At 30.5% G+C, this 11208-nt stretch overlaps 1 protein-coding gene across 1 annotated transcript; it reads left to right on the forward strand.

Moving 5' to 3' along the window:
• Positions 1–421: 421 nt before the first annotated feature.
• On the forward strand, positions 422–5191 carry LOC142613138 (glycine cleavage system H protein, mitochondrial). Its single transcript, XM_075785351.1, has 4 exons — positions 422–741; positions 943–1031; positions 4356–4526; positions 4828–5191. Exons 1-4 carry the CDS (start codon positions 633–635, stop codon positions 4954–4956), a joined length of 498 nt encoding a protein of 165 aa, XP_075641466.1. The 5' UTR covers positions 422–632; the 3' UTR covers positions 4957–5191.
• The last annotated feature ends 6017 nt before the right edge of the window (positions 5192–11208 follow it).

Here is an 11208-nt window from a genome sequence, read left to right on the forward strand (position 1 = left end):
GTTCCGTGAAGTTTTCAGTAACATCCTATTTTATGAGGGATAGTAACACTCTAGGAGTGGACAAAAAAAAAAAAAAAAAGTCTGCCAACAAACACACCCAAATTCACACCTAATTTCACGATATGATTGAGTGTCAACTTGTGTTTGGATTTTAGTACTTACACACCAGACCACCATATGTGCTTGCTGGGAAAAAAATTTCGGTGCTCCAAATACAAGGTTATACTGAAACATGTTGTGAATTTAGGTGTCCAATTGGGTGTGTCCTTGCATTATAGCAAAAAAATCATATAAATGAAATGTAATTTTGTTTTTTTTGGTAAACAAATGTAATTTTGTTTGATCTATGGGTACAGAAGTTTTATTTTTTCTGGTGGGCGTGAGAAGAGGTAATTTCCTTGACCATATCACAAAAAAATTTAAGAAAGGGGGAAAAAAGAAAAAGAAAAAAGAAAATAGAAAGAAAAGCACTGGCTCTCTGTATTCAGGTCTTAGGTTAGGATGAGGCTTTCTTTGCCCACCATTCATCCAAGATAACAAAACCAGGAAATATATGAACTTAACTCCTTCATTCTTTGTTATCTACCTCTGCGCTTGAGATAACCAGAAACACAGATAATCTAGAGGATAACATGGCTCTGAGAATGTGGGCTTCTTCCACAGCCAATGCACTCAGAATTTCTTGTGCCTCTAAAGCCCATCTCTCTCCTGCATTCTCTCTCTCCCGCTGCTTCTCTTCTGGTATTCTTTTCCTTCAACCTTAATGGTCTCTCTCTCTCTCTCTCTCTCTCTCTCTGGAATTGTAAGGAAAGTTTTGTTGTTCTGGTTTAAGCTTTCTTCAACCAATATAAGAAATGCTTCATTCTTTAGTTTGAATAGTTATTGTTTGTATATAATAGGTTGTTCTTTGTAAAGCTGATTTCTGTAGGTTATATTGTGCAGTTTTGGATGGGTTGAAGTATGCTTCTTCACATGAGTGGGTGAAGCATGAAGGACCGGTGGTTACAATTGGTATCACCGATCATGCTCAGGTATGAACCCAAAAAGAAAAAGAAAAAAAGAGTAATGTTGTTCAGGTTATTCTTTATACCAATCTCATATTGATTTTGTGATTTGTCCTTTGTCTTCAGATTTATTGAGCCACAATAACTTTATGCTTGCTCTTACGAGCTTAAGTACAAACTTTTAGCTTGTTAAAAAAAAGAAAATTACTCATTTGCCTAAATTATGTTGGATTTTTCTTGTTATTTCTTTGTCACTTAGATTTTAGACATTGAAATTGTAATAAGGAGTTATAAGGGGCGTTTTATTTTTTTTGTAAAAGTAATACAGATTACAATGAGAGTCAGATTTTGTGCATTCTTCTAATATTATTGCTGTTCTTTTTCTTATCTCCGTATATATAAAAAAGCGAACAAAGAAAAAGACAAAAAAATTAAAAAGATAAACAATAAAAATTAATTCTGTCTTTTTTGGTTAATTGGAGACTTTTTAATTTTAAATGATTTAAGTACAGCTCCTTTACTTATAATTCTTAATTAAATTCAAACACGTAATTGTATAAAATTTGACTATCTTTACAAAATATCATGTTTGTGTTGCATTGCACAATGTAACCATGGGTTTGAATTTAATTGAAAAAAATTAACATACAACACCAAAGGAAGTTAGTAACTAATTTTCTGACTTTTTATTATTATTATTTAGTGTCTATTTAGATATTGTTTATTGTTGAAAATTGAAAACACTGTAGTAAAATAACTTTTAAATGTGTGAATAGTACCATAAGACCCAATTTTAAAGTTGCTTTTATTGAATTCCGTACTTGCATGTCCCGTGAACAGTATACGAGACCCACAGAAAAAACATGTTGCTAAACGCAAACGCGTTGCTATCCATACTTATGCTTAGTGTTTGTTTGACAAAGATTAATTTTGCCAACTTATTTTATTATTCAGCTTATTTTTACTACTATTCATGGGTCTCACTGCACTTTTTGGTATTATTTATAGATCTCACTGTCCTATTTCAACTAACTTTTATTTTTATCTACAGTACTTTCAGCAGAAAGGTTTAGTTTCAATAAAATAAGGGATCCCAAATGGACCCTTAAACTTTTATTTTGTGGTATAGACAAATTCAATATGAAATATATTATATACTGTATATGGTAAGGTGCTTTACATTTTGACTGTTGCACACATATTCACGTCCTCCTCTTAGTCGATATTTCTCTAACCTTGGGTCTAATTTGAAGAAAAATGCCGGCCCCCATTCTTCAGGTCTAACACCGGTTGATTATTTTCTTCTGCTAGGGAACCATGTTTCTCTAACCTTCTAATTTGATTGAAGTCTAATTATGGTTTTGGTTGATTATGTTCTTATAGTGGGAGTACATTTTTCATGTACTTTAAATCTATTTTTTTAAGAAATAAACACACACATAAAAGAAGAGAAAATGAGGTTCTAACATAAAAATAGACTATAAACTCGACTAAAAAGTCATGGGAACTTAGCTTGCTACAGTTGGGCTTATCGGAGCTTTCTATTAGAGCTCCAAGGAATCTGGTATATTAGCCGGCCGGAGATTAACAAGCCCATATGTACGAAACCTTAAGTTTTTTTGTGCCTTAACTAACATGCTAGGATTGGTTGGGGTCAAACTGTAGCGGCCTATCTCAGCCTTGAAGTTGGACTTTGGCCTTAATCCAGAACAGAACATTCACACTAAAGCCCAACACATATAACACCCCACCCAAAGCCCTTTTCTCCTAATGCTATGTTTGGTTTGGGGAAGAAAAAGTGGAAGAGGGAAAGTATGGGAGGATAAAATACTCTTTTATGTAGTTGATAAAAAGAAGAAGAAGAAGAGAGAATATAATAAGTTTGTATAAATTTATTCTCACTCCTATTATATAAAAATACAAGATTTTTTTAGTTATAAGAAGTTTTTATTTACTTATTTATTTTTATTTTATAATTATTATAAACTTACAAACTAACAAAACTAATAAAACATATAGCAGAAAGAAGACCTCATCAAAATCTCCCCCATTTTCACCTCCCAACCAAACAACCTAAACAACCATTGCCTACCCTATTTTCTCCTCCCCTTTTCCACCCTCCCTTAAAAGAAACCCAAAAAGCCATTTATCTTTCCCCTCCTAAAAAAAATCATACTTTTGACGGCAGGAAACATTCATTTTTTCCCACCTCCCCCTAAGCAAATTAAATTATATGAAATACTTATTTTGGAAGTAATTCTATCAACACAATAACTTTCATATTAATTCAGTTGACAAATATTTACAAGTTCTCATTTGGAAATGAGTGTCATAAGGCCCATAATGCACCCTAAGGGGGAAAACAAATGCCACTCTAGAAGATAACTCATCCTCATTACGAGAGTTCATGTTGGACTCGTAAGGGATAGCATTGTATCCCTCTAGGCTCTATCCAACACTTGTGTGCTTGCATTGTTTTAGTGATACAAATAACGACACTTATAGACATAATAAATTATATAATTATGTTTTCAAAACTTGTTAATGATATAGATTGTAATTAGTGCAATATCATGTTTACATTGAATTACAAGTAACATCACTTTTATATAGACTAATCACAACATGTGACCATGGTAATTATAAAAAATGTTTAAAAATTGTATTGTCATTACTCATTAGGCTTATTGATCATCTAGTTGATAAACCTCTCCAGCCTAATCTATACTCGGTGGTAGTTAGTTCTAATCTTACTTAGGTTAATTACTATCTTTCAAAAACTCCTGGCCACATGCTAAGTCAATGGGGACATCAGCAGAATATATATATATATATAAATAAAGTAGTCTGATCACAAGCAAAATCAATGGGGATGTCATCAGGATATGTATTTTAATTGAGTGTGATTAGATGATAATCAGTTAATCACTACTATGAAGCTTTTATATATATATATATATATATATATATATATTTATTTATTTATTTTGAGAAAGCACTGTGAAGCAAGTAAATAAAGAGAAAGAAAGTAAAAGAAATATATAAAAACAAAAAGGTTTATTTGGATGGAAGGATTAATTTAAGAAATGGACATTCTGACAAAAAAACACCAGGTGGTGTAAATTTTTTTTAATGAAATATGTCTATATTTTCTAACAGTTTAATTCTTGTGCATTGCATTCATTTTGGTTTTTTTAATCATCTATTTCTTGGGCAGTTGGGCCTGATGACACGTGATTGATGATTGTAGAATGGTATGAGAAAAAGATTATAGAGAAAATATCATTAATTAAACTATTCAATGGATTTTTTATAATTGAAATAAGGAGCTTCAAATTCAATCATTTACAGGACCATCTTGGAGAGGTAGTATTTGTGGAACTGCCAGAGCCTGGTGGCTCAGTTTCACAAGGTGGCAGCTTTGGAGCCGTGGAAAGTGTCAAAGCAACCAGTGATATCAATTCTCCAATCTCGGGTGAGATTGTTGAGGTTAATTCAAAGCTGGTTGAATCACCTGGCTTGGTAATTCTTTCCCTTTATTTCACTTTCTTCATCCTTCATGATTTATTTATTTTTGATTGCTAACAAGACAATAAATTTTTGTAACCATTGCAATATGTTATACGAGTTTGGCTCGTATCCAATGTTCCAGTACATTAAATGGGACACGATACAGAAACGTTTTCAATAGCTACATGACATTCTTTTCTTTTCTGTTGCAATCATGATTCCATGGTTTGTTTATCCTCTACTTTCTTTGGTACCGAATGATGCTGATTTCCATATGCCTGATTGTGTTTTTTTTACACATTTTATAATGAAGATTAATAAAAGTCCATATGAAGACGGATGGATGATCAAGCTGAAGCCAGGCAATCCATCAGAATTAGAATCCTTGATGGGTTCAAAGGAATACACAAAATTCTGTGAGGAGGAAGATGCTGCACATTAGAATTTGTTGCCGCAACAATCTTAGACTAACTGATTCTCAGCTGTTTAAGATCACTGTTATTTTTTATCCTTTGTCAATAATCCCTGCTTTCCATTGGACCTTTTAGGTATCATATTTATATAAAAAAAGGTTATTGTCATCGATATGCCTACTATTCTCTCTTCCACTTTTGTAACTCGGTATCTTCCTGTGGATTCCTTTCTATTTTAATTTATTTCATTTGCGTTTGTTGAAATTTTCTCATCAGCGAGGAGTTAGATGATGTATTCTCATTCACAATATACATGTCTCACAGATGTGTGGGAGTGGGTGTCCCCTCTTAGTCCCCTGTTCTACTATTGATAACGCTCAAAGCGAGGGTGGCACCCACACATTGGGCGAGCGGTTACGTATATAAAAAAAAATGTACACTTTTCTTCTCTAAGTCCCTGGCTCTGCCACTGCTACCAATCTAGTAGCCAAAAAAAAAAAAAAATACCGAATATAGTAATGTCTAAGGGCATGTAAAAATAGAAGTAAAAAAGAGGTTAAATTGAAGGTAAAAGATAAACAATTTCATACACTATCTATATTCTTTGGAATCAGGGTCGGCCTAAGCGTTTTGGAGGCTTAAGGCGAAATCTTCAAATGTAGTCTTTATATTATCACTTAAATAATATTTAACTAGCATTTTATATAATAATTTTTTTTAAATCCATTCTTTTTAATTTTTAATATGATTTTTTTTAAGAAAATGCTAAAGTTATAACAAATTTTACTACAAATTGGTGTTGTAATGAATGTGATCAATGACATGAGGCTTACAAAAATATTAGAAATTTTATAAAATTTACAACATGAGAATTACAAAGATATATCACCAATCATAAATAATCATTCAAAAATGCATTCAAAAGTTTATTGAAATCTATCTATCATATTCATTGTCACATCAAATTATAAAAGTTATGAAGACCATTGGTGCAGTGACCACTCCACAAGTATAAGTTCTTGTGGGGTGTGGGGGGCAATGACCGAGAGTCTCTAGAAGACAGTTTTGCATACATGTACACTTAGATTAGGCTAGAGTAGAATTTTTATCTTGTATAAAAATAATTAATTAAATAAAAGTTATGTAGTAAAATTTATAATATTTTTAACATTTTTCTATTTGAATTACTTGTGATTAGTAACGCGTCTATTTGTAAGACCTATTTATTTAAATTTGTCTTTTTTCTATCTCTAGCATTACTTAATTCTTCTAGCCTTCTTAATAGTGAAAAAAATGTAAATTAAAATGTTTTAATATCTCCCAAAAATATTTATATATAAAATATAAATAAAAAAATTTGCCCCCCAATTTGGGGTCTTCTCTAGCAAGGGGCCCTAGGCAATGGCCTAATTGGCCTAAGCCTAGGGTCAGCCCTGTTTGGAATGACACCTCATTCCAATAACTTCACAAATAAAAAATTTCTCTTGCAAGCTTCTTGATTTTTAGAGAAAAGATTTTCATCCAATAAATTAAAGGGAAACTAAAAATACAATATTAGGTTTTTAAAATAAATTCAAACATATAATTGCATTGAATTTAATTACTTTTAAAAAAGATAACATTATTTGTGTTTTATTAGTCAATGAAATCATATGTTTGATTTTAATTGTTGAATGTAATGTAGAATATGTAAAGGATTGCACCTAAGTTTTACTCTAAATTAAAAGATTTTTTTTCCCTTTTGATTTTGAAGTCTTGTCTTTCCATTAGTAACACTGATTTGTGAATTATGAACAAAATTAAAAATAATTTTTTTTTTAATTGGGTGGATACAAGTTAAATATATCAATCACTTTGGTATTTTTTTAATTGTTTTTTTTTAAATTAAAATTAAAATTAAAATAAATATAAAAAGAACAAAAATACAAAATTATTTATATATTTATAAATTTCACTCAAATTTGTGAGAGCCAGGGGCGGCTTTGGAGAATCGACTAAGAATCAAGATTATACTTCTTGACTAGAAAGATTGTAAAATGGAGTCATCACTTCACTTTCTATAAGGGAAGTTAAAGAAAATATAAAATTTAGAACATAAATATTATGAGGATTTCCTAGTATATACAATGAAAATGACTAATCTATATCCCTATATTCAAATTCAGAGATTACGTTATGAGATAAGAAGGTGTCAAACATTTATCTCAGTCAATTATAAGATTATTTTCTTGACATCTAATGACCAATAAATTTTACATTATTTCCATCATGCCACACATTAATAAATAAAATGAAAATTCATCATCTAATAAAGTGAACATGTCACACTTTTTTAAGAAAATAATTGGCAATGCTTATATTGTGGAAAATAAGAAGTTAAATGAAGAGACCATGCAAGGGAGCTTGGGGGTCTGGGGGGCTACGACAACAGGTGAAGCCAAGCTGGCCCCCGATATTCTTGATCACAGGCTGCCCCATCAGAATTAGAATTCCATTGGATCGTTCACTTATTATAATAAAAAAATAAAAAGTCAGAAAAATTCATGTCTAGCTACTTACGATTACAACATTGTAGACTCCAAGTTAATTAGTCAAATATTCCTATCGTTCTGTCTCTCAATCCTGTAATTCTATATACTATTAATAACAGGATTTCAGATTTGGGTCTTAACATTTTACATAATAAAATCCATTCACACACATTCTTAAACTCTCTAAAATACTCATATTTTTTAGTTAAATATTTTATTTTGAGAAAATAGTTAAATAATTTTAAATTAAAAAAAATACAAAATAGCTAAAAGAATAATTTACTATTCTTAGGTTTTTTTTTTTTTTTTTTTTTTTTTTTCATTCAGCCTAAAACTTAAGACACTATCTTTATCTCATTTTTAAACATTATTTCATGTTACCTTCCTCTTTCCTTAAAAAAAAACTACAAACAATTATTTATACATCACTTCTAACGCTACAGCAAAAAATGAAAAATAAAAAGAAGAACATTATAGCATGTGCAAAGCGCGTGCAATATCGAGATGAAGAATATCCACAGCAAGCTTTTTATACAATGTATATAGTAGTCCTTTATAAGCTTTCTCGGTTTCATATCTCAGAATATCGAGAACAAGAGTGACAGTGAGGCCAAGCACAAACACAAAGATGATCGAGTCAACAGCAAGATAAAGAAGAAAGCTGACAAAAGCTACAGTCGTTTATGTAAACAGCTCTTAAGCTGTATTTAGTTTTTCTATAACCTGTTTTTATTCTTATAATGAGCATGTGGTGTGCACTTGCTTTCTAATACAGGTGTCTTAGTGTGATTACTTACGTTGTTAATTAATATATAGTCATTTATTTCTGTTATTTTTTTTAATAATTTTTTTTATACAAGATAGAATTTCTACTCTAGCTTAATCTGACTGTATATGTGTGTGAAACTTTCTCCTGGAGACTTAAATCCCGACCCTTGCCCCCCACACCCCATAAACATTCATTTTTGTTAGTTTGTTAAGTTCCCTCTGTTGCTCTGTTTTAATTAATTCAGTTAATGAAATCAGTTTTTCCAATTCCTATAACTCAGTTTTTTTTTTATAATTTTTTTTTGTTATCTCTTGCAAGGTACTTGTCTGCATGTAGGCATTGAATCTAAAGTCTTTTAAAAGTACATAACATCATTTAATAAGAATGAAGTCAAAATTCAAAAGTAGGAATTAAGAATTTGATCCAAGTGGTGGATGTGGCTTTAAAGAATCTAAACTTTTAATGTAATCATTCAAACACCTATAGTTCACCCAATATATACCATCAAAACTTTTATTTAATGTATAAATTCACCCATTACAAGTATTATATTCAATATCAAAATACATATCCAATACGTAGCTTAGGGTTGTTTTCCAAGTTCCAATTGAAACCAGAGGGCACTTATATATGCACTTTATTTATAATGTAAATAATCAAGTGGGCTAAGGATCCATTTAGATACAGTTGAAAATTGAAAAATACTTTAACAAAATAATTTTTAAATGTGTGAAAAGTTACTGTTCACGTCTAAAATCACTGTTCATAAGCCTAAAGTCACTGTTCATGAGCCTAAAGTCACTGTTCATGGCCAATGAACAGTGATAGACGCGCATCAAAAAAAAAAAAAAAAGGCTGAAATGCAAACGCACTACGTTTCAGCCCAATTCAAGTGTTACCTAAATCCTATTACACATGTTATTCAATATAAGTTCTCATACACACATCTTACATTGAAATCGTGAAGGTCACAATTTTAATGCAAAAAGTGTGTATACAATTGTGTGAGATAAGATGTTTGTAATAAGGTGGAGTTTGGATACACGTTTTCACGTTTTGAGTTTTGCGTTTTGATTTTTTTTTTTTTTTTCTGCTGCGGGGGGACAACGCGCACTGTGCGCGCACTGTTCATGTACGTTTTTAGCAATTTTTTTTATTAAAAATGGGTCCCGCAGTACTATTTACACATTTAAAAATTATTTTGCTACAGTGTTTTCAGTTTTCAGTTTTCAGTTTTCAGCAATAAGTTCTATCCAAACGGATCCTAAGTACTGTTTTATTAAGTGAGTTTGATTATTTTTGCAAGGCACATGTCAGAAGGCCTTATTACAGGTAAATATTGCACTAGGTAACCTGGATTGAGGGTTTGTTTGGGATCCGCTTATTTTGCTGAAACTTAAAATTTTTTCCTGAAAGTACTGTAGATAAAAGTAAAAGTTAACTGTAATAGTACAGTGGGACTCATGAATAGTATCAAAAAGTGTAGTAGAGCTTATAAATAGTAGCAAAAATAAGTTGAATAGTAAAATAAGCTGGCTTTTTAATTTTTGCTAGACACATACTAAGTAGCTCCACACTGTACCAAAAAGGAACCCATGTAAATAGAGAGAGAAAATTAGTAAGATTTGTTTGGACATAAAGTAATTGCAGTGGTGGCTCTAGGATTTTCTTTTTAGAGGGGTTAATAGTGTCTTGAGCTAGGATTTTGTTGTGGGGGAGTTAAAAAAAAATGATTAATTTTTTTTTTTTTGTATTTACAATTGTCATATTACATACAATAATCTAACATAATATACAATGCAACTATATTGTAAAATAGTCTGAAAAAATTATTAATTGTTTAAAGATCGGTAAGAAAACAACAATAAAATGCATAAATAAATAAAAATAAATAACTAATCATAATATTTGTCAAATTAATAATAATTTATTATAATCATATGTAATATTAATTAAATAAAAATATATGATAAAAAAAAAGAATAGTAACGCACTTAAGAGTAGGTCTGATAGTAAACATTAAACTAAGGAAAATAAATGGTAACTTATATAAGATTTTGCTTTTAAAGTGTATGGATTTTAAACCACACATGTGGTCATTCTCTTGGAATTGGAGCAAGAATTAAAAGACTTTTTGGACTCGAAAAATTGTAGAACACTTATCAAACTACTTGATTAGATAGAAAGAAAATATAGAAAGAAGAAAGAGAGAATGAGAAAAGAATCATATATGTAAATACAGATCAATTGGATGTATAAATGGTGTAATTTATTGTTGATGAAGAAAAAAAGTGTAGGAAAAAACAGTTTCATTTTACCATCAACAGCAAAATAAGCTAGAGTTTAGAGAGAAGGTTTATTTATTTTTTAACTAAGGAGCAATTTTAAGAGTAGTTCTATTCAAAAAACATTTATGCAATAAAATCTAGATGGCAAATTGTTAAAGGTATGTAAAAAAGTGATGTCAGTTATGAGTTTAGATAAAAAGTTAATTACAACTTGTCATTTAATCTTTATTGTAAAAAATTGTGAAAATAAAACTAAAATGATCACATTTCAAGTTTATTTCAATTGGGTTTAAACAAAATTTAGGATCAGAGTGTTCAATTTTATTTTAAGGGTCAAAACAAAAAAAAATTAAAAATTTTATATATAACATTTTTTGGGCCAATCATTTGAACCCCTGGGTTGACTGTAGAGTCGCCCCTGAGTAGTTGATGTTTAAATGTTGCAAAAGTAAAAGTTGCAAACTCACTTGTGGTTAAGGATATAATGATGAAGAAAAATTGTGATCTCAAGTTTGGCCAGATCACTTCTAGGGCAAATTCTACTTCCAGCTCCAAATGGAATGAAACTCCTAGCTTTTGGTTTAAAATTCTAGACCCAAGTCAAGCAAACAATGGTTTAGTTAATTTTATATATATATATATATATATATATACACACACACCCATGTTGATTCAATGTTCCACCCCTGATGC

Source organism: Castanea sativa, chromosome 10 (assembly GCF_040712315.1).
Source record: "Castanea sativa cultivar Marrone di Chiusa Pesio chromosome 10, ASM4071231v1".
NCBI lineage: Eukaryota > Viridiplantae > Streptophyta > Magnoliopsida > Fagales > Fagaceae > Castanea > Castanea sativa.